This window comes from Mustela putorius, unplaced genomic scaffold, assembly GCF_011764305.1.
Source record: "Mustela putorius furo isolate JIRA1106 unplaced genomic scaffold, ASM1176430v1.1 tig00000095_pilon_pilon_pilon, whole genome shotgun sequence".
NCBI classification, from domain to species: domain Eukaryota; kingdom Metazoa; phylum Chordata; class Mammalia; order Carnivora; family Mustelidae; genus Mustela; species Mustela putorius.
Genome location: NW_025421280.1, coordinates 11,704,166 through 11,727,917, shown reverse-complemented (window position 1 = coordinate 11,727,917; position 23,752 = coordinate 11,704,166). Strand labels below are relative to the sequence as shown.

At 47.6% G+C, this 23,752-nt stretch overlaps 1 protein-coding gene across 5 annotated transcripts in view; it reads left to right on the top strand.

Moving 5' to 3' along the window:
* The first annotated feature begins 2,839 nt into the window (after positions 1 to 2,839).
* The window catches only part of PTPRG (protein tyrosine phosphatase receptor type G), a 698,698-nt gene continuing 677,785 nt past the window's right edge, over positions 2,840 to 23,752 (top strand). For 2 of the 5 annotated variants that reach the window (XM_004738287.3, XM_013052484.2), the window contains exon 1: positions 2,842 to 3,689. In XM_004738287.3, coding sequence (XP_004738344.1) covers positions 3,605 to 3,689 — 85 coding nt within the window. In that variant the 5' untranslated portion in view covers positions 2,842 to 3,604. Of the gene's footprint in view, positions 3,690 to 23,752 lie in introns of all 5 variants that reach the window. The other 3 variants (XM_013052481.2, XM_013052475.2, XM_004738289.3) reach the window with 3 other exon arrangements.

Genomic DNA, 23,752 nt, shown 5'->3' with positions numbered 1-23,752 from the left:
TCTCTGTCCTCCAAATACAAAGAACTGAGTTCTGTTAATAATCTGAAAGAGCTGTGAGAAGGACCCTGAGCTGCAGATGAAAATGACTTGACAGACACCTCGATTTCAATCTAGGAAGACCCTCAGCAGAAGACATGGTTACACCACACCCGGGGCTGTGAGATAATAATCGTGTACTGTTTGAAGCTGCCACGTTTGGGGGGTAATTTATTACCCATACTGGCCCCTCTCTCTTTGCAGCCTTATCTTCTCATCAGGGTATCTCTTCCCTCCTTTGGCACTCCAGGATCCCTCACACCAACTCTCTTGGGGTGCTCACTATATTGTGCATCCCCTGCCATGTCTCCTGGCAGGGTGGTGGGTTGTAATCTTCCTGTGGGTGCATTGTCAGGTTCACTGCCTGGTCGTTCTGTGCTGCCAACTCTTGATACAGTGCCTGGTATGTATGAGCTGTTCTGTACTTGATCGTAGAATGAATGAAAATGTATCCAGTTTGGTATTCATTTAAACTTCCTTTTATTAAGAGGCCTGGTAAGGCCTGGGTTGTGGGAGGTGCCTTCAAAAGCAGTTTGCAAAACTCCACCCTAGGGCCCCAGGACAGTCACCAGCCTAGATATAATTCAATATTAATTTTTAGCATGGGGCATCCTATTAAGGGTAGTGGTAATTTACTCTCCAAACCCAGGTGAACCTTCCCCCACTCCTAAGCCACTTCTCGCTCTCACATTTCAGTGTCTCCTCATTTCTTTGCCTTTGCAAAGCTGTGGAGGCAGACAGGTCTCAGAATCCCAGCTCTACTACTCACAAGCTGGGGATCCATTATTTTACTCCTCAGAGCCTGTTTCTTTGTCGATAAAAGAGGAAAAATAATCCCGACCGCTGGCAGAACTCTTGTAAGGATTCTGTGAGAGACTGTATCCTCCACTACGGAAGGTAAGCTTCACAAAGGTCACAGGCCTTGCCTTTTTTCTTCATGGGTGTGTTCCTACTATGCCCTGCACAGTTCAGCGCTCAATGAATTTGCTGAATGAACACTTTGTGGAAAGAATTCAGCACAGTGCCGGCTCAGTAGCAGGCGTTCCACAAATGGCAGTTTTTATTATGTACATTTTGCAAAGGAGGAAACTCACCTGGGGAGGTGTGCCCAGGTGTGTTCTGTTCTGATTCAAATTACACGGATTTTATCATTCACTCTTCAGGATGGTAGCCAGAGCCGCAGGGGTCATTTTAACCTCTATCAGAGCGCCCACTGACAAAGGGATATCCCTTAAATACAACACTCCCAAGAAAACTGACCCTCAAACATTTATGGGGGAGTCAGGATTCCAACAAAACCAGGAAGGACCAAATTCCAAAGCAAACAAACTCATTACCCACACTGAGGGTGGGTGTTCACCCCTGTTCAGCTAAAGATAGAGCGCGGGCCCTCCCCAGGAACTTCCTGGCTTTTATTAGTTTGTAATCCCAAACTTAACTTTTCAAAGGCTTTTCTTTTGGAAGTGTGGGTGTGAAACTGCTTCCCTAATCACATCTTGCAGGAGGATCTCGGAACATCTGTACGTTATTTGAAAACCTAGCATCCGGTTGGGATGTTTGGGTGGGTGGAGGACCCTGCGTGGTGGGATGAAACAGCAGGGGCACGTTAAAAACATTTGTCAAAATGGCTTTTCAACAGAGGCAGAAAAATTAGGCAAAAATTACAAATGGCAAATTACCTTGGCTCAATTACATGTTTAATCAAAAGCCCGCCTCCCCGACTCTTAGCACCCGCGTTAATAAGAGAAAATAGGGCGCTTAGAAGTCTAAACGATAAAGATCTTCTCACCGAGAGCCAAGGGACAAAACTCATTACAGATAAGCCCAGTCCTCCCATTTCCCCCGGACGCCTCTCCCGGATTGCTAAAGAAGCAGCCGCTCCCCGGGTAACTGCCAGGAAATCGGTCCTGCCCCGCGGCGCTGCTTTCACCCAGCCAAGGGTGAGAGGCACACTTCCTGCGCTCTCCCCACCACCCAGCCGGAGCGCGGGAACCTTCCCTCCTCCCGCAGAGCAGCGAGTTGGGAAAACTCCGCCACCGATCCGTCTTAGCGAGGGGGAAAAAGGGTGTGGGGATCGGAAGGGCTGGATTTTGCAAGCCTAGGATCGATATCCCTCCCCACACGCCCCGTCCCCAGCCGCCGACTCGGCCAATGGAAGCCTCAAAGAAAAATAAATAAATAAATAAATAAAATCCCAACGCAGCCCGAGTGCACAGGCCTCTCGGCTTTGTTTCCTGGCGGGGGAATGTGCCGGATTGGGGGCGCGAGCGGGGACTGAGCAGGGCGCGCCCCGCTGCGGCTCTGCTGGAGCGCTGGAAACGAACAGGAAACCCTCTCATCCAAAAAAGGAAAGGAGCCGGCCGTTCCCCTACTCTCCTTAGACCCGAAGCAAGCCCCCCTCCCCACACGCCCGGGATCTGCGAGCAACGCGGACGGAGGGGAGACCTCTTGTCAAGCCCGCGCAAAGCTCGGCGTCTTTAAGAGCTCGAAGAACTGGAATCTGGCAAACACTCGCCAGCTCAAAAAGGCAACCACCTTCCTTCCTCTCCCCGAGACCCGGCCGGAGCTGTCTCCATTCCCCAAACTGCCTCAGCCGAGCCCGCAGTGTCGCGGGCCGTGCGCGGGGAGAACCTGGCTTTGAAACCCCTCCGAGGCGAGAGGCGAGCACGGCTGCTTTAAGAGCGCGGTGGGCGCGCTCTCGTGGCCCGCAGCCCCGGCTGCGCGCCCCCGTGCTCGCCGCGCGCCCCTGCTCGCGCGCCGCCTCGCGCGCCGCCGCGCCCGCCGCCGCGCGCCCCCTGCTCGCTCGCTCGCCGGCTTTAAAGTCTCTGCCAGGATCCATGCTCACATGTTACTTCCTGTATGGAGGCATGGCCAGTTTCCAGCCCCGCGCTCCTCGGTCCTCCCCAGCCTGCGCTGGAGCCACAACTTTCAGGAGCATGGACTGAAGGCGCCCTCACCCCAGCGCCACTGTGAGATCCTTTGTGTTTTCCTGCGTTTCCTCCGGCCGTTTCTATTTTGGGGGGCTTTTCGCTCCCCCCGCCTCTCCCCTCCCCTTCCCCGCTCGCAAACATGCCTCCTTCCTTCCCCGGGCCCTGGAAGGAGCTGCCTGCCTGAAGCCCGGAGACGCCGCGCCGCGCCGCGCTCAGCCCCGCCGCCGCCCGCCGGCTCTCGGGCTGCGCTGCGCCGCCGACTCAAGTTGGGGATCTTCGGCTGCTCGCCGCTGCCGCCTGCGGTCCCTGCCTGCCCCGGGCCCCGGGCATCGTCGCCGCCCGCCGATTACTCGCCCTGCTCGCTCGGCTTGCTCTTTTTTTGAACGGAAAGCAGCCCATCTCCACCGAGGATCGTCCCCAGCGTGGCTCCGCGTTCCCGGTCACTTTTTTGAGATTTTTCCGGGGGGCGCTCGGCGGCTTCCCGGATTCCAGGGGGACTCGGGCCGCGGAGCGCGGGGGGCCCGTAGAGCGGGCGAACAGGGGAAGAGCCAGGGCTTAGCGGAGGCTCACACGGAGACAAGAACTTATTCAACAAGTTTACCCCCCTGCCTTCCTCTTTTCGATGTGCGTTTTCGGACATGCGGAGGTTACTGGAACCGTGTTGGTGGATTTTGTTCCTGAAAATCACCAGTTCCGTGCTCCATTATGTCGTGTGCTTCCCCGGTGAGTGCCGGCCGCTGAGGGGACCCGGCCCTGGCCGGCGCGCGCGGGGGATGCGGAGTTGTCGCCGCGGCACGGAGCTCGGGCGCCCGTCCCGGGGACCCCAGAGAGGGTGAAGGGGGGCCGGGCACACGGGGAGGAGAGAGGGATCCGCTCCGCTGGTTCTGGCAGCGTTTAGGGAGGCTGATGGTTGGTGATGGTGGAAGGAGCTGGCGGGGAAAAGGGGACGGGGGCCGTAAGGGGTCTGCTCTCGCTCAGGTTTGGGGGGGTCTGGGGGAGCCCGAGTAAGAAGAAAAGCTCGCTTTGCAGATCCGTCACTGTTGGAGAGAGCTAGACCTCTGGGGCCGTTGAGGGGACTGGGGCCAGGGGAGAATGCCTCTGTGGGTTTGGGGGGCCCAGGGTGCGCCCCACACCCCCGAGAAGATTTAAGGAGCTCCGAAGGAGAGGGACTTGCTTTGCTGCTTCCCGACCCTTTGGAGGGTGTTAGGAGGATGGAAGCTGGAGGCTAACCGTGGAGGACTGGGAATGTTGAGAGCAGCCTGCGTTCTTGTGTCCGGGGCGAGGGGCGACCCCAGCTCGGGGCTGGGACGTGGGCTGCCCTTCAGTGCTGGAGCGAGCCAGCCTTCACCCGCGCCGGGGCCCGGGAGCGGTGGGAGGGCTGGGAACAGGCGGTTTAGGGAGATCGTGGCTTCCCCAGCCCCGGCCCGCGCGGCCCCTTTACCCTGCAACTCTGCTCCGCGGGGTTGCTCCTGTAGGGGCGCGGGGGGGTGGTGGGGGTGGTCGGCTATTGGGTTGCTGTTCGCGCCGGGGCGAATTTTTTCCTGTCTCGCGCGCCCTGCCTACCTTCATCTTTGCCTCTTTGGAGGCTGTTCGCGGCTGGCCGACCTAGACCCGCTCCTTTCTGGCCGGGTTAAGACGGGAACTGTATTGGCCATTGGTGACGATAATAAATCACCGCACGTAGCGGTGTGCGGCTCTGCGACCCTCCACTTCCAGCCCTCCACTGGCCGACCCTCTTTCCTCTCCCCTCCCGCAGGGCAGAGGCCAGCCGCCTCCCTCGCCTCTCATGCAGGCGTCCCCCCCCAGCCCCCCCGCTACAGCTGCACCCCGGAGCTCCTTTGAGTCTGTCCGGCCCCATCCTCGGGGGGTGGAGGCCACGTCCTCTGCCTTAGCCGGGGAACGGGTGGGAAGAAGGGGGGCGATTCGCTTTTTAATTTTTTAAAATCTCGTTGTCCTAAGGATAGAGACCCCCCCCCACCCCCGTTTTCTCTGCCCTTTCATCCATTAGCTCTTGGTTACCTAGAGGTGGGTGTTATCTGAAGGAAGGGAAAAAGAAACGTGCCCCGATGTTTCTGATCTCTCTGGTCACAGCCACTTGTCCCCGAGCGGCCTGAGCGCAAGGTTTTGGTGCAGCGGGTCCTCCAGCTACATCGTGCGCCCTGCAACAGGGCGCGGGCACTCTCGCTGCCCTGGGGGACTTGCTTGGGGAGTGGCAGCGAGTGTCCCTTTTGCAGGCACAGGGGTGGCCTCGAGGAGCAGAGAGGCAAAGCACAGTCTTTTCTACGGCACCCCCTTTCCTCTCTGCGCATCCTCCTGCCCCCGGAACCGCAGGGAGCTCCTGCCACTGCCCAGAAACCCAGCTCGGATGGCTAGCGAGGACGTGTGTCCACCCTAACCCCGAGGCCTGCGGTTTGCCTACTAGGGTCCTGCCTCCACGGGGCTGGGCGCGGTGTGGACATTTCCCCTTAAGAAATGCCCTCTCTCCCTTAAAAGACTGTTGCTCAGTATTTGTATTCTCCATCTGCTCCTTCTGGACTTTCTTTGCCGTGAGCTTGCCGGCTGAGTGGGCTCAGGTGCACAGTGGGGTCGAGCTTTGTAAGGGTCATGCTTTTTAATGGGGGCAGTGGGAGTCAGCAGGAGAGCAGCCTTGCGAAATAAGAGGAATTTCTAATTTCACGTCTGGCGTTCTCCTTAGCTCGGGTATGCAGCCAGTGGGTTGGCCGTGGTTTTCTTTTTCCTGATGTCTCAGGAAGCTTGAAATCCAAAATGGGACCTCCAGTGATGCCGCCTTCGTGGGTCTTGGACAGTTTTCATCTTCCACATTTTCTTTTCGTGCCCACGCTGCGAGGTAAATAGCACATTCCCTCGCCTTGGAGCCTGAGGGTGTCGGAAAGGGAAGGGGCAATGGTGTGAGGCGCGGGGAAGAGGGGCTGTGGTTTGGAAAAGTGCCTCTGGAGAGAGTGCAGCAAGCAGCCTTTGGAACCAGGCAAAGTTAAAATGTCAGAGCCGTGGGAGAGGGCGGCTTTCCGTTTTTTGAGGGTGCCGCGACGCCGCTGGACCTCAGGGGGCGCCCCTGAGCCACCGGTGGGGCTCTTACCACCTCCACTGGTCCGGCTCTGCCTTCTGGGTGCGGTGGGGCCGCGGTGGGAGCGGGGGTGGGGCGCACGCGGCCAGGTTCCGAGGCTCCGGGGCTGCGGGTGCGCCCTGGAGCGAGGAGGCGGCCTCCGCTGGGCGCTGCTGCTCCTGGCGGGTTCGGAACCCGGTGGGGGCCCGCGTTCGCTTTGGGGACCCCCCCCCTTGCTCTCCGTAACCTTGGGAGCTTTTATCTGGTTGCCACAACGGACAAAGATGCCTGTGGTGTTGGATTAGGGTCCTCCTTGTGAGGCCTTATCCCAAATCCCTTGTTATTTTGTTTCCTCTCAGAATGACTAACTTTCCAGTTAGATTTGTTCTCCGCTCGTATTCAGGATACAGGGTAGCTGTAATTTGGAAGGGTTTTGGAAACAGCCCTGCCATGGATCTTTCCCCAGCTGGTCAGAAACAGTGGCTTTTAGTCTCCCAACAACAGTACAGTATATGGCAGGTGTGGGACCAGCATCTCCGTTAGTGTTTAAAGTGGTATTTCCACTTTTCAGAGCAGAAGTGCTATCAAATATATTTTAGTGCATAGTACATTCTTTTTCTACATCTTTTTAAAAAATACTGCTATAGAAAGATTTATGAAAATAGGAAAATATAATGGATCCCTACCCAGTTACCCCAATTAGGAACTCAGTCTTTTCTGTACCCACCACCCTCCCTAACACCTCATTATTTTAAAGCAAATCTTATGCATACTTCATTTAAGCATTTGGCATATATATATGTATCTAATCATAGAGAGTCTAAGTGCCTTCACCAGGATACAAAATATGCTACTTGAGAGGGTTAACATTTTATGATTTTACATTTGTAAGCTATTCAGCAGAAACAGAAAAAAAATTTTTTTTATTGATTTCTTCTCTCTTTCCGCCCTCAGAGTGAAACCGTTCTCTTTGATTCTGATATGTTTGTACCATAATTACATTACATCTAGGAGGCTGACGTTGGAAACACTTCAGATGGATAAGCTCTGCTCTGTACTTTGGATGTGTCAGAATCGGAGGATCCGTGATTGATGTCTGGTGAATCTCTCTCTCCACTGTCTCTTGGCGCATTTGCATGTACATGCTTATTCCTGATGGACATCCTTTATGGCCTTCTTAGAAAAATGTGGAAGTAATGTTTGAAAGTCAGCAGCAGTCTTAGTCTTTAGGGATGTAGTGAGAAATCATGCATGGCGCCCGACTCCCTAATCCCGACTTGAGATGTCCTGTTCCAACATGAAGAATCTTTGTTTGTCGGGTCTTGAAACTCAGGCCCTCTGACACAGTTGTGGAATAAATATAGTCTTTCATGTTTCTGTGTAAACAGCGTCCCTCTTACAGAGTTGATGGAGTTAGAACTGCAATACCAAATGGGCATATAGAGCTCTTTAGAAATGAGAAGTTGCTGTTGCTGGAGGGAGAAAGGTTAAGGAAATGTTGGCTGAAAGGAGAAAAAGAAGTCTCCAAAAGTGAGGCTTCTCCCCGTAAGTAAGGATTTGTTTTCACCAAGTAAAAGATTATATCGTTTTCGTGAGGCAGTGCAGGGATAGCAAAACCAAACCAAACCCCTTTTACGTTCATTTTTGTGTTCTGAAAAACTCCCAAGTTAATGTAGTATAATCAGTAAAATACTGATGCACCAGTTGGAACGGACTTTCTTGCCATTCCTGTAAGATCATTATAAATGCCCCATAGCCGTTGTTACTGAGGACCCCCCTCCTACCACCGTACTCCCTTCCTTGTTTTTCTGGAAACTTCTTAACCAAAAGGACAGTCTGGACACTTAACATTAGCTTAACTTAGGTCAAGACAGCAAGTGTTGCTAATGCTTTGTTGCTTTACCTCTTTTCTTTTATGGTAAAAATAAATAAATAAATAAATAAATAAATAAATATATTTTTTTCTTTTTTAAAGATTTTATTTATTTGACAGACGGAGATTACAAGTAGGCAGAGAGGCAGGCCGGGGGATTGGGGGAGAGGGGTAAGCAGGCTCCCTGCTGAGCAGAGAGCCAGGATTCGGGACTCCATCCCAGGACTCCGGGCTTTAACCCACTGAGCCACCCAGGCGCCCCTATATTTTTTTAATCTGAAATTCCATTCAACATTTTACTTGCATAGGACTCAGGACTATGCAGTGGTATTTCTAAGCAAGTAAAGATTTTAAGATGGGTGTGCATTCTGAATTGCAAGATTAAGAAAAATGATGATTGACATTTTCATCCTGGGGGACATCTTCCATGAAATTACCTTTCATAAAGCACAACTTCTGAAGTTATCTGAAGTTATCTCAGAAATTCTTGATTCTCTACCCACTTCCCTTCCCAATAAGCCCTTGATGTGCTCTGGTACAGGTTTGACCACACTCAGGCAATAAGTGGTAATCACTGAAACTACATTTTTGGCTGTATGTGTGGAGAATGAAAGGCCTGTGTATTAATAATATGAAGGAGGCCAAGGAAGTGTGCCCAGCTCCCACCAGAGCTTATTGTAGGCAAAGCTAGTAAGTACTGTGTAGAGCTTCGTGGAAAGAAATAATTGCTTGAGAAGAGCCTGCCCCCCACAGGCAGTGGGAGTTGCTTGTGGAGTTTGTCCCAGAATGACGTTGCTTGGGCACCCATTAATTAGGGCCTCACTAAATATTTGCACATGATTAAAAGATCAGGTACTTTGGGCTCTCTGCCTGAGAAATGGGAGTGACCACTTCCGTGTAAAGAACTAAACACAGGACTATGACAATGTTTTGTGCACTTAAAAGATCAGAGGCACATTTGTAAGGTAAACGGTTATCTGTATCTTTGTTTTGACTCTTGGGGGCCTGTGGGGCGAGTTTGTGTTTATAAGGAATCCTAACCAAACACAAACAAACAAACAAACAAAACAACCCCCCCCAACAACAACACTCCAAAAAGGAAATAAATGTGTTCTAAAAGTCCTTGTTTACCTCTTCCTGTTTTTCTTACAATTCCTCTGTCTCCAAGTTCCCATACCTCCGAGTTGTTAATGTCTCTTTAAAAAAAGCAAATCTGGAAGTAATGCAGGTGAATTTCATTTTGAGGAAAGTCTGGTGATTGAAATCTACAATAGATACTTTTGTGGCTTGCTCCCATTCTGAAGGGGTTGGGGAGGTTTTTAAGAGATAGCTGTGTAAGATTGCCTGAAGTAGCTAGAGGGCTCCCTGTGCCATTGTCTGCTTCTGTAGAGACATCTGGGATTGGAGGGGCCCTTTTACCTGGTATCGTTTCTAGCAGAATCTCTGGTGTTTGACAGAAAAAAAAAAATAGATAACCTATGTGAGATGGTTTGCCAGGACTCAAAGATTTTATGAATATAGTGCTTGATAGGCTTCTTTGCAAAAACAGTGTTAAAAGTGCTTTTAGGGCTCCATGGAGGAATGACAGCTGACCAGACTGGGGATGTGCCTGGCTTCTTTTTTCGAAGGCCCTCTAGCTGAATTGGGTGATGGTCCTGCTGTACTGGGGGTGGGAGGCAGCTTTCACATTGAGGGAGAACTTTGGTTTTCTTAAGGGTCCATGTACTGGTGTGTCAGCATATAGCAGGGAGAAGTCTTGTTGGAGCCTGGAACTTAATATTTTCTGTTTCTGTTTTTAAACCAGGTGGCTGTGGAGAGTTGTACTGGGTATATTGAAGTATGTAAGAATGTGGTCTCGCAGCCAGCTTGCCTATTCCATTACTAGCTGTGCTGCCTTAGACAAGTTACTTAACCTCTCTGTGCCGTCTTTTTTCTCTCTCTCTCTGTGAAATGGCACAGCAGTAGGACCCTGACTCCTGAGGTCTTTGTGTGGCTTGAGCGAGAATGCGTGTGCTAAAGGACTGAGAACTTTGCATGGTAAACAGTGAGTGCTCAGTATATGAGCCATTTTTATTTTATGTGTACTAAAGAGATTGGAAGAGGAGTGTATGGGAAGAGGAGACTAGAACCGAAAATGACAACCGTATGTAAAAACAAAAACATTTAAAAAGTATTTACATAAATTTGACCATGGGTTTGGAACTGGCTTAGCTTTTTTTAGGACAAGAAGTTAGACTAGCAAGAGGATATCCCATGTAAAAATAGTGAAATGGTTAGATTTTGAGGTTTAAAAAAGTGAGAAAGCCTCAGTGAAGTCCGAGAGATCTTCTCACTCACATTCCAAAGGAGGGTCGCCACGTCCCCAACTTTAAATGGGAAAAATGTTTTCCACAGGTTTAAAAGGTGCTGCGTGAATCTCCAGGAGCTGTGCGTGGTGCTATCCATTGTAGAAAGAAGAGCTGCTTGGTCGTGCACCCTGGGATGCCGATTCTTCTCAGGCCTTCCTGACTGTGTTGTAACCCAGGAGGGTGCATCTGCCTGTTACTGTCATTTCTGGCTTTTAATTTCATGCTGCTGATGGGAAGCAAACCGTACCACTTGGGTATTATTTTGTACTTGTATGGCCCTTGGACACAGCCATGTCCCTGTCTCCAGCCCTCCGTGGCTTCAGACCTGCAGAGAGCTTGCAGGAGAGAGCCCCAACCGCGCCTCGCTTCTGCCCTCGAATCAATTTTTTGCAAACTGAAATCAGCATGATGGTTTCCTGGCCAGACAACAAAATGCGATTTTCAACCACTCGACTTAGCTATTTTGGGGCTGTGGCAAAGTGACACAGTTGGCTGTTAAAATCTAGCAACTAAAAAAGAAGAAATGAAAGCATAGTTCATGGAATATGTAACACTTCCATGTAAGAAAATAGGACGACTGGTTTTATTTTTGGGTCTACGATAGTATTTTTCTAACCAGGAGAGCAAAACAGGTTTGTCGATTGATATTGCATTGGGTGTACTTTTGAGGAATCCACACTGGTTGCATGAATCCAAGAGGTAGTTGAATTCTCACCCCACTGCAGCCTTGTAAACTCCACAGTACACTTCAATCAGATAAATGCATCAATTTGGAATAGTTTGGATAGAGGACACAGCCATAAACAATTTACCAAATACGAAAACATAGGCCACACTAGTGAGGAAATGTCATTTGACTTTTCCAAGAGTGAAGTTAGTCATGCATTTGTCAAAAGGATTTATTTACAAAGCAGTTGTTATTTATAAATGTTTTCTCTTCTTCTTCTTTTTTTTTTTTAAATCACTTTTCCTGAAGTGTTTCCATTCCATAAGTGTAGAGGCTGAGAGCTAGCAGTGCTCTTCTTGGCTGTGGCACTGGGTAGTTGGGCTGCCTTGGGTGAATTACCCAACAACTTGTGGAAAGGGGGTTGAGTGGTATTGGTGGTCCCTGAGGCTGACATATATATACCTCTTCTTCAGGAACCGTTGTAGGACCCTAGAGGCCCAGGTTGAAATTCTTTGTTTTATTACAGTAGTGTTACCTTGGGCAAATGGGCCTCAGTGTTTTAATCTATATAATGGGAACAGTGGTTGTACTAGCTCACCTCACCAAGTGCTTGCCATTATCTAGGCACTGTGCCTAAGTGCGTGTGTGTGTGTGTGTGTGTGTGTGTGTTTTTTTAAGATTTTATTTATTTCTTTATTTGGGAGAAAGAGGGAGAGGGAGAGAGCATGAGCAGGGGGATAGGCATAGGGAGAAGCAGACTCCCCACTGAGGGAGCCTGATGTGGGACTAGATCCTAGAACCCTGAAATCTTAACCTGAGCTGAAGGCAGACACTTAACGGACCTAGCAGTCCAGGTGTCCCTGTGCCTAAGCTTTTTATGTACGTTTGATCTACCTGGAAGTAGAAACTGAATATCTCTGCTTGTAGGATAGAGCTGAGTGAAGCTGTCGCTGGTCCAAGGTGTCACCCTGTAGTAAGTGGGGGATGGGTAATATAAATCTCACTAATCGTCTTTCAGGGTAATTTTGAATTTCAGACTGGTTGTTGTTTGTTTGAAAACTGTTTTTCCAAATTCCAGGGGAAGGCCAATGAGGAGCCAGACCCAGCCTGGTGTATTTCGCCCTCCTCCTTTCCTCATATAAGCGAGGACCATCTACACTGCAGTGAAGGTGTCTTCCTGTATTTGCCACACATAAATAAGGAAATGATGCAATTAGTATCGGACTTTATTTGGTTTCATTGAAGAGATGACCTTTCAGCAAATTACTTTAGCTTCTCAATAAGGTGATAATAGCTGTGGACAGAGTGAGTTTGTTGGCGGTAAGTTTTTTTTTTTTTTGATTCCTCTTCGAGTGATCCAGTGTAATCTGTCATTTGAGATCTTCTGTTTGGAGCATCAAAGAGGGTGATCTGCTAACATGGTGGTATGATTATTCGCCCATATATCATTTAAGTGTGGGCTGGAGGCCCTGGAGCTCAGCTGACTGGCTGTGTCATTTTTTGACTGCCGGAAAAGGTCCGAGGGACTTGTACCTGGGGACAGGAGATGGTTTGGGTTCTGGATTTTTCTTCTGCAGTTTAGAACCAGCCTTGGCAGTCAGCCAGGCCAGCTGTGGGATCTAGGCAACACCCTCTGTTTCTTTGTTTTGTTTTGTTTTTTTCTCCCTCACACGCTTAACTAAATGGCTTTTGAGATTCTTCTAGAATTTTAGGGATCGTCGATGCCGGGCTGCACAGTTTGGGAGGTTGAAACTTTTCCACAGTATGCGAGTCCGGTGCTCACTGCATATTACATTATGGTGTCTGAGGTGTACTTCTCGTTAACTTTCCTCTGAGAGCTTGCTTCCTAAGGCTCTGTCCATGAACCCTTTGATTATGTTTCTGACCTTGCGACAGACTATCCCGAGGGAGTAGCAAACAAGGTGGTGAGTAGATCTTGGTTAATGGAATGCCTGTAAGCTATTTTTTGTTTTTAAACATTAAATCTTATTTCTCCAGGAGTCCAGGTTAAAAAAAAAAAAAATGGAGGCTTGTTCATGCCATTCAAGTTATGTAGGGCCTTTAAAATGAACGTGATTTGTGATTGGGGTGAGGGGTAGGGTTCTTTGTCTAAAAAGAGAATGGAAAGCTAGTTCTGGATCTTGCTCTGGAAAACAGAAATGGAGACAGGACAGTCATTTGTGTTATCTGGAGTTCTGCAGGTGGCATCTGGCCATACTGGTTTGGCTGTAGTGTGTTGAAAATTTAAAAAATGAAATAGAAACTTGGGGCATTTTGCATTCCTGCCTTCAACAAGTGTATCCTGAAAACTTAAGTGTGCCAGGCACTGTTCTGGGCACTGGGGGGTGGGGACAGTGGTGACCATAGCTCCTCTCCTCCTAGTGGCTTCCCATAGAAGTCTGGGTTACTCCTGAAGAATGGGAAGGTATTGCAGCCTAGGGCCTGTGCCCTTGCTTGGCAACAACAGTAAGCTTGCATTCAGTAGTGCCTGCCCCTTGAGATGGGACGCTCACCTGGCCTGTAGAGATTATTTACAATACTCGGCCGGTCCCTGGAGGTGTTTGCCATGTGCATGTAGGAGATCTCTAAGTCTCTGCTCGAGGGAAGGTTTTTTTTTTTTGTTGCTGCTTGTTTGAGGTTTTGTATTCTCTGGATTGGTTGTGTGTAAGTGTGGATGGGTTGTGTATGTGGTACTGCAAGGAAGACCATCCCTGGCTGATGGAGTGACTTTGTTCCTATCAGTCTGGCCCATGAAAGCTGGAGTGCAGCTCTGCTGGTTGTGTCCTTTTTATTTTTGCTCTATAAATGGCCTGCTACTTGGGTATTTTACAGTAATATGGTGACTTTCCTTGCTGATCGAAATTGCTGTTGGCTTAGTCAACTTAAAAAAAAGTTGTTTTGAAAAATGTATCATTTGATTTAAGAACTAACTCTCTTGGTCACTTTCTTGTTACCCAGCTGTACAGGAAGAGGATGATGGGGGTGGAAGGTAGAGGTGGTAAAAGAGGGTAGTGGCCAATGTAGAAAGATCTGAGTCCATTAATAGTGCAGTCAGTTTAGTGAGTTCCTTGTCAAATATCTTATTTTTTTCACATAACATCCCTGAGCCATAATTTTTTTTGCACATGATACGCATGCATAGATTAATATATGATAGAAATAGCCCATCTTCATTTTTTACAACCGTAGCATAGGAAAACCTGAACTTTGAATGAAGTAAAGTGGCCAGCTTTTGGCGTAGACAGATGGAGGATTTAATTCCTTTGCTCTCCTTCTAGCACATTTCCTTAAGTGGCCATTCTGATATATGGTATATTCACATGTATTCCCCATGTAGGATTCAGAGCCTAAGTAGACTGCTCTGTCTTTGAGACCAGGATGTCATTCCTCCTTCCACCTGCTCTGCCTTCAGTATCTAGGTGGTGGTAGTCGTATTTGAACACTGGTAGAATGAATGCTCCCTAAAACACTTCAGAGCACGTTTTACAAGACGTTGATAGCATTGTGTGTGGTTTCCAGAAATGTCACATTGGTAGCTGGCATCCTCATTAGACATAGGCTATCTCTTCCTTAAGAGAATTCAGGGTGTATATACTGTCATGGTCTTTGAAGTCCCATCTTTTAAAGAGAGAGAAGCTGAATTTTCACTTTCTATTGCTGGCCACTGAGGTATCCTTTGCTGGAAACAATATATTCTAATTAGACTCAAATGTCTTAAGGGGCAGTAGGGTTATGTTTTGATGATTACAAACTTTTAAAAATTTTTTTCCTTCTCTGTGGAGTAACTTAGGCTACATTCCATGAACTGGTGTTCATTTCCATCCGTAGTACCCTGGGCTTAAAGGGTTGATTCCAGAGCAGTGGGCTTTCTCATTCCTGCTTTGGTTGTTCTAGTTATAGTGACATGAGGTATCTAGAGGGCAGCAGAGCTTGCTGGAACTGACCATAGCGCCTGAAGATGAATGTTGATCTGTTGCCTGGTAATGGCTTTGGGCAGGTTGGTCTAGGAAAAGGGCTTGCCTGAATCCACCATTTTTGCTCGCTTTACAAGCATGGGGTTGACCACCTTGCTGACTGGCCATGATGAGACACGTACTCACTGGTGCGTACTTGCTGGTACGGCATGGTGATTCCAAATGTGCTTAGACAGAACCTCAGCCTTCTAGAACACATTGCTGGTCGATGTCCACCTGTTTTTTTCTTCTTCCCGCCATTCTAGCACATTCTTTTAAAACTAGTCATTTTCTCTGCTAAAACGTGTGGAGAGGACTGGTGGAGGGTAAGGACGATCACCTGACAGTGTGAGAGATCAGCCCTTTGTTTTCTTGACTGGATAGCTGGTGCAGAAGCTGCTGTAATTATTTCGTGTGATAGAGGGTAGGTAACCTCTGGCATTAGAGTTCTTTCGGAACCCTGTTTTAGGATGTGCTTTTTAAAGGAGAAGCTTCCCAGTAACTGAAGGAAAGGGGGCTGCTGGTTCTTGAGTTTTCTGCCTTCACTCCAATGCCAAGTGGAGGTTTAACTTGATTTCTGGAGAATGTAGGGGGAAATGGTAAGCACTCTGACCACAGAAACAAAGGAGTCTGCAGAAATAGTTTTGTTTTTTTTTTTTTTAATTGATTTGAGAGAGAAAGAAAGCACAAGGAGGGGAGAGGCAGAGGGAGAAGCAGACTTCCCATCGGCCAGAAGCCTGACATGGGGCTCGATTCCAAAACCTGGAGATCATGACCCGAGCTGAAGGCAGATGCCTAACTGTCTGAGCCACCAGGGTGCCCCTGCAGAGATAATGCTTAACGTGCCTCAGGATCTTTAACAATTTTGAGGAAATGAGTCTTGAGACAGGTGGATTCTGGTAAAACAGGCCACTGGCAAGCTCATGGTTTTCAAATTGCTCAGGTCTGTTCATCAACTTAAGTAACCGGCCCAACTTAGCAAATCCTAGCTTTACTTACCTGGGCCAGTGACTTCAATGAGTTTTCTTATCTGTAAAATAAGAGTTTCAACCTTCTAGAGTCCTTTTGATGATGCAGTGAGACTGTGAGTGTGAAGCACCAGGAAAGCATTAGGAACACAAGGCATTATACATGGTGCCCGGATGTTTTTATTTTATTTTTTATTTTTTTAAAGATTTTATTTTATTTTTTATTTATTTACTTTTTATTTATTTGACAGAGAGAGAGAGAGAGATGACAAGTAGGCAGAGAAGCAGGCAGAGAGAGAGGGGGAAGCAGGCTCCCCGCTGAGCAGAGCAGAGAGCCCGATGCGGAGCTTGATCCCAGGACCCTGAGATCACGACTTGAGGCGCTTCTGCCTAGCTGTTTTTAATAAAATGTATAAGAAATGCTTGCAGAGATAGGCTGTCAGTTAATGCCCTGCAGCCCCATGAAGAGATGGGAGCGCTGGCACTCAGCGAGAGGGGAGATCCCACAGTTAATGAAACGGCCGAGTCCGATTGTGAACTTGGCTTTCTACACGGTGTCATGTTCCTTCGCTGCTAACAGAGTAGGTAGTGGATAAATTAAGGTGCCTGTGCTACTCAGGAACATTTTCTATTGACAGAGATTTACCAAAGATGGTTATTAGGTTTCCATTTGCCCTGCACACCCCCCCCCACACACACACACACTGTCGCTGACCCACAGCTTGAAGGAACAGGTTTACAGTTACCCTTGGTATCTCATTACTGAAATTATCTGTGTGGGTACGATGTACATGTATCCGTTACTGGGCCCGTCCTACCCCTTGGGTACACACAGAAGGAAATAGTCCATGAACGTTTGTAGCATGTGTATGTTCCTATGTGTTTTTCTTCCCACTTGCCCCAGTGTTATTTTGCAGTTTTCCTACACAGGGATTGGAGATTGGCATTTGAAGTGAATGCCCTAGCCTCATTGCCCTAGCCTTGACAGACACTGCTTATTGATCACAGAGCTCTTTCCTGCTAACACCAGAACTGGGTCTTGAAATTCTTTGTCAGGAGTTGGCCCGGGACAGGATTTGGGTGCCATCACTCTGCTATTCTGAGACATTTAGCCTGCCTTAGAAAATAGCATGAGGAAAAGCATTTACAAGGGGCATTTATATTCTTGCTGCTATAGGGCAGTTTTTAAGCCATGGAGCTGTTTTGAAATTGACCTGAAAGAGCAGGTATCAATATCAGGTATCATGTGCAAAGGTTTCCTGATCCATGACATTGATTTTGGCTCATATTTGACTCACGTTCATTTATTCAGGGGGAAAAAAAATCCAGTCTCTTGATGGTGGTTAGTTACATCATATTCTAATTGGTAAGCTTTACTAATGCAGGTTTAGGAACTTGAAATTAGTTGCTTATTTTTCCTTTCTTCAAAGCCCAGAGGTTTTGCATCAGATTAAGGCTCCTGTAGGACTGTTTGTATTCCAAAGTGACACCTTTCTGAATTCTTAGCTATTTAAGTAAGTGTTAAGTATGGGCTTGGTGACAGCAGTCTTTAAAAGTGTGACTGACTAAATGGATTCTTTCCCCCTGTTGTTTATATCTGGTATAAAGTGTCTTGTGTTTACTCTGAATAAATTCATTGTTACCTTTAGGTAGCTTGTTTCTCAAAATTTGAGTGGTCCCCTGATTAGTGTTATTTTTGCTACCGAAATTGGAGAACCGGGATAAAAGGCGAAAGGAATTCTTCTGTGAAGCTGAAATCCGATAACTTTTTGGTATTTGGTAATACACCAAGTACTTGGATGACGTCAAGTAACCCCGTATTTGTTCCTTAAATGTGAATTTTTCCCCCTAAAGGCCCCTCTGTGTAGTGTAGTAGCCACTGGGCACATACAACTATTGAACACCCAAAATGGGGCTTATCTGAATTAAGATGTGCTTTTTTTTTTTTTTTAAGATTTTATTTATTTGAGAGAGAGAGAGAGAGTGAGTGGACTAGTAAGGGGAGGGCCAGGAGAGGGAGAAGGAGAAGCAGACTCCTTGCTGAGCAGGGAGCCCGATGTGGGGCTCCATCTCAGGACTCTGCGATCATGACCTGAACTGAAGGCAGACGTTTAACCGACTGAGCCACCCAGGTGCCCCTGAGATGTGCTTTAAGTATAAAATGCACACTGGGTTTCAGACAGATGGAAAGAGAATGTAAAATAGCTCATTAAAATTTTACATCGATTGTCTATTGAAATGATAATATTTTCAATATATTGGGTTAAGTGGAATATATTATTAAAATTTATATCGCCTGTTTCTTTTTACTGTTTCCTGCGATGTGACTACCATAAAACTTAAAATTACGTATGTGCCTCCCGTTCCTGGCTTGTATTTTCGTTTTATCTGGTAGCACAGGTCTAGAGTGCTCTTTCCAGCCTTATCTCACCTTCCGGAAGAGTATTTCCCAGCTGGAGCCCCATGCGACAATCACCTCTCTTCCTCTTCCGCATCTCTTGAACACACAGGGCCAGCAGACTTCTGTCACTGGGGAAAGGGCTTGCCTCCTGGAGGGCGCTGTCCCTAGCAGGCACTGGTCTGGGTATCAGGGTAGAGAGTTGAGGTCACTTAGCTGTGTGGGCTTGTCTGTCCATCTGTAAAATGGGCTAACAGTCCCTGCTCTGTGAGGTTGTTGGAGGACTAAATGAGGAAAGCCGTGCAGGGCAATTGACACAGGCCCCAGCAAATAGTAAGCATTTGAAAATCATGGCATTTATTGTTATTTTACTAGCTCCAGAGGGGACATTTGGCTGAGCTCCTGGCTTTGATTTCTTCCTCTTCTGGTTCCAATTGGTGATGTATTGTGGGATCTGTGGAGGGTTGCAAAGCCGACTTGCATGCTTTTAAAATGCCAGCCTCTGCTGCCTTGGACATCCGGGACAGTGTGGAAGACCGTGAGCGTTGTGAAGGAGCTCACGCTCAGCCATTTAAAAGGCAGAACGGGCCTTGGAGATCTTCTGACTTGCAAGCAGCTTGTGAATCTCATGGTCAAGAGTGCTCTAATTCTGGGTGCCTGGGTAGCTCAGTGGGTTAAAGCCTCTGCCTTCAGCTCAGGTCATGATCTCAGGGTCCTGGGACCAAGCCCTGTCTCGGGCTCTCTGCTCAGTGGGGAACCTGCTTCCTCCTCTCTCTGCCTGCCTGGCTGCTTGCTTGTGATTGTCTGTCAAATAAATAAATAAAATCTTAAAGAGTGCTAATCCATGCCAGTACCTGTCCCCTCCTCTCTGGTGGGAGGAGGTGCTGTCACACAGCACCGTGGGCCCTTGCTTTTTTTCTCCTTAGTATCTGGTTTTATTGAGGCCCAAGTTCCCCTCTCTAGTTAGTAGCCAAGATAATACTGATCCCAGGCGCTGGACTCCCAATTATCAGCATTGGTCCAGGTGTTAACACAGCTGTGGATTCGGTGAGATGGTGCGGGGCCATCTGTGGAGTGTCGAGTTGTCCATCCGTCTCTTAAGATGTTTGGTTTCTTCCTCCAACAGAATATGAAAATAGGAGGCCCTTCCAAGCAGAATAAATATTCTGAACTTGCCAACCTGCTGCTTGATTATGAAGTGGGAGATGGAGAAAATGGGAGACATGAACACGCTTTTGTTGGACAGCTCAGGTCCACCTAGAAGGGTTTCTAGGGTTTCTAGAAGGGTTTCTAGCGCTGGCCCTTGTGTTAGTGTGTTAGCATGTGTAGGTTGAAAACTTGGGCAGGGGTGGCCGATGCTGGAAGGAAGTGGCTAGTTGGCTAGGACGACTCACCCTTATTTAATTGTTTTTCGGGTTCTGGTAGGGAATGCTGCCTTCTCAGGCAAGGCCTGACAGGGCGGGCACATGCCCTTTGTTTGGTGCAGGTGAGAAGAATCTGGCTTTTCCTTGTTTAAGTGCTTTTCTGAGGGAGACACAAGGATGTTGAGGACTTCCAAGTTAGGGTGTTGAAGGAACCCTGGCGGGTCGTCAGGCCCGGAACCTCAGGGGAGGAGTGGTGAGAGCAGCCGTGCGTGGCCACATGGGAAATGGAAGAAAAGGAGTTCTCCGAGGACTTTCTTGTTCTCTTCGGCAGAGCCAGATTTCAGAGTGACTCGTAAGGGAAAATGCTCCTCTTGGCCTTTCTGGCCACACAGAAAGTTCAGTGTTTCTGTTGCCAAGTTAATCAGGCCACCTCCCTTTTTAGGTTTCCTGTGATCTCTTGTATGTGCTGCTAGTCCCTCTCCTCCCTCCTGGCCTTTGACTAGGTCTGGGTGTTTTATACTCCTGAGTAGTGTTTTCTGCTCTAAGCCCTGATTTCTAGGAAGAACACCTACCTCCCAAGCCTTTCCTGCAGGGGAGAGTGAGGGTATCCAGAAATGTGGCTATTCCTCCTTGTCCAGGTGTTTTTATAGTGTGTCACGGCTAACATTAACCTCTCCTGCTTGAGCACCTGCTATGAGCAAATGGGCCATCCTTGCTGGGGGGCCAGATACACTCTATTCGAAATCCTTGTATTTCTCAGGTATGCAAATAGAAATTTTGCTTTGTTAAGAAACTTGCCCAGCATCAGATACCTTCGAAGGTGGGGGTCCAAGTCTCTGACTCCACAGCCAGAAATCTTTCCTAACAACACAGGCTTCTATTAATAGATAATTGGCTTTGTACTTCTTGTGAATTGCACTCACAGGGTTGAACTCTGGGTTCATTCTGAAAAGGCAGAAGGCCAGGTGAGCGAGGATGGAAGGCTAACTTGGACAGATGTCTTCATTCTTCCGTACTTGGCCAATGTAGGAGCACATAATATAGGGTCAAGTCTTTGTGTTTTCTGACTTCTGACTAACATTGATGGAATGCTAGAATGCATTTTAAGCTCAGTAAATGATACGTATGTTAATAAAAATAAGGAAGAAAGCCTTACTGGGTAAGTGTGTTTTATTCCTGTGGCCCTGAATAAAGTCAAAGAACTTAAAGATTATTATTTTCTTTTGGCTATAGAAACCTTTCAGGAGCTCTTGGTAAATTACCTTGGAGAACAGGATATAATTATGCCTTTCATCAGCAGAAGGCATGTTTGCAAGGTACTGTGTGATTTGTACAGGTTTCTGGAGGTTTCTGAGTTGTTCAGAGAAGTAATGTCTTTGATGGAGGAAAAATATTTGTGTTTCCTTTCTTGCTATCTAGTCTCAGAGCATAACCAGCAGACGTTCTCCTTCTGACTTTGAGGTTTTGGAGCTCAGTCCACTCAGGTATTTTTGTTAATATTTTTGGCATCATCTGTAGCCAGGAAAGCATCCAGGTCATTGAGGATGCATTTTTAACTTTACTGACTTGGTGGTGGATACTTCTAAAGGCAGAATAGGTACGTGGACACTCTCTGAATAATGAACCCAACTCATTCAGTTCTCTGTGTTCCTTCTTTCCTGGAGGAGCGGTTGCAAATCTAAAGCCATCAATTCCCTGGGAGAAAGTTGCCAAGGTTTGTTTTCTTCTTTCTTTCTTGCCACACCTGTTAATTAGTTACAGGCACTAGCTAATCAGATGGCAAGCCTGAAAGCTCAAGGGTGAGAAGCAAGGTCAAATCCGATGTCTTTCTCCCTGTAACTGAAGCCTTTGTTTTAACAGGAAGGGTTTGTAGTATTGTTTTCCCTCTGTTCCCAAACTCTGTGTTTGAGCCATTGGGAGTGCAGCCTGCACATGGCGATGGGGCTTTTTTGTCGGCTCTGATGTTAGATTTGTGCTCACCAATTTGAGGGTGAGAACGTGAGAGGGGAGAGCAGTAGCCAAGAGGGGCAAGGAGTAAATGGAAGAACCTAGAGCGGCTGCTTCATCTTGGCAGTTGCTAGATCCTTAGTTATTTTTTTTTTTTTGGCCAGGAATGCTAAATATATAAATAAATAGAGATGTGTTTATATAGTATATAAATGATACAGATTACAAGGATAGCAACATGAGTGGCCAAAGTGAAAAGTTGTTTTCAATACATTATTTCTTATCTTGGCATGGCTCTTGAGGTAGATACTGCTTCCTGGAGCGGGGGGGTGGGGGGGTGGGGGGGGGGGGGGGGTGGGGGAGAACTTGGAGAGGACAAGAACTGGAACGGGTTAGCCAGGGTAGTTCACACAGCTAGAAGGCAGTGGAATTTGAACCCAGGGAGCCTTTGTCTACGTTCGACCAGAGTGGAAACAGTGTTGAATTTAACCATACTCTCTTGTGTCTCTTGAGATGCCTGGAAATGAAGGATGACCAGGTTCCCTGCTGGGTGAGGCTGTTGACTTCTGGACTTGACTATTTCTGATCTAGAGACCGAAATGAATGTCTGAGCTGTGCGGTGGGATGTCGTGGTTTTACCTACAAAGGGAGGGTATCCTCTTGTGCACGATGGCAAGGAAGGGGATGATTCCAATCCAATAGTAGTGGAAATGCCTGTGTGTGTAGCACTTTGCTTCATGTTTTGGGGGTTCTAAAAATGTGTGTGAATTGGGGAACTATGGTAAAGGCCCATAAAACAGTTTGCCTAGCTCTTTGGGGCTGAAGACGTGATAAAATGGTGAAATAGTGATTCAGTCTCTAAGTGTTCAGGAGCAATAGATAGATGAGAAGGATACCTTCCTGGGAAGAGGTTCTCTCTAAACCTGAGAAAGGCTGGCTGATATGTATATGTGCATGTGAAGGAGGGGGAGCTAGTGAGCAGGGACAGGAATGAATCCTGTTCAGGTGGGTTGACTCCGGGGTGAATGGGTGTATTCCAAGAGCAGAGTCATGCCATCCTGGGACATCCTGGGATCCTGCTTCCTCATGGCATAAAGCCACGAGTGACTGTCTGCTTGCAGATGGACCCTGCAGTGATTTGACAGGCCTGGGAGCCAACGTCGGACACATTGGCTGTCCCCTGACTGCCCGGCTGGGGCATTCGGTCTGTAAAAATTGTGCAGGGAGAGATTTTCTCACAGTGGCCTTGTACAGAGACTGTTGTGTTTTCTCAGTTTGTCATGGGCTATCTTGGTGTCCTTACTCCCCAGTTTCCTTATTCATAAGATGGGATAACGGACACCGTCACACAAAGTTGATGTTAGAGTTAAATGAGAACGTAAGTAAGGCCCTTTCCCCTGCATGCACATGGCTGTGGTCATTATTATTAGAGCACTCTTGATTTTGCCTGCCCAGCGTCTCTTCACCCTTTTCTGCTCTTAGCATCCTTGCTACTCCTGGGGTATCGATCCCTCGGTACTTTAGGCTGCTCAGGGGGCTCTATCCATCCCTGTTTTAGGGTGGCACAAAACCCAGGTGAGGCTGGTCATGGTCATAAGTTTTCTTCCTGGAGTTGGAGGATTAAGTCAAGTGACACAAGAAGACTGACATCTCTCTTCCTTCCTGCTGTCTGAATTCCCAGAGCTGCTCTGATCCTTGCCCTTTGAGAAGCTGGGCTGTTTGGCTGTTGATTGGATTCTTTGAGATGTCTCAAATGCTTTCAGTACATTCTTTTTTTTGCCTATGTTAACCAAGAGTTGATTTTGGTCCTTTTCAATCAAAGGGCACCGGTATCAGCAGGAAATACATAAAGGGGTTGGTAACCAGGTGTATTGAGAAGGACAGGAATGCTCTCCCCTACCTGCCTGCAATAGTCCTTTAATAATGGTTTCATTCCTCTGCTTGGTTTTTTGAGCTCATTCATTTTGAGCTTTTTATCTCCAAGAATTCGAGGCGTTTTATTTTGGTGCTAGGGACAGCTTCTCTCAAGGAGACATGCTGATAACACTGAGCCTTAACTGCTTCCCTTGATTTTATTTGTAAATGAGAATCCGAAGGATCTGTAAGGAAACGAGTAAAACTTAATTGAACAACATTTAGAGGCAGAATTTAAAAAAAAATAATAAAAAGAGTCCTTAATGGTAAGAGGCCCTGGAGGCTGAGAT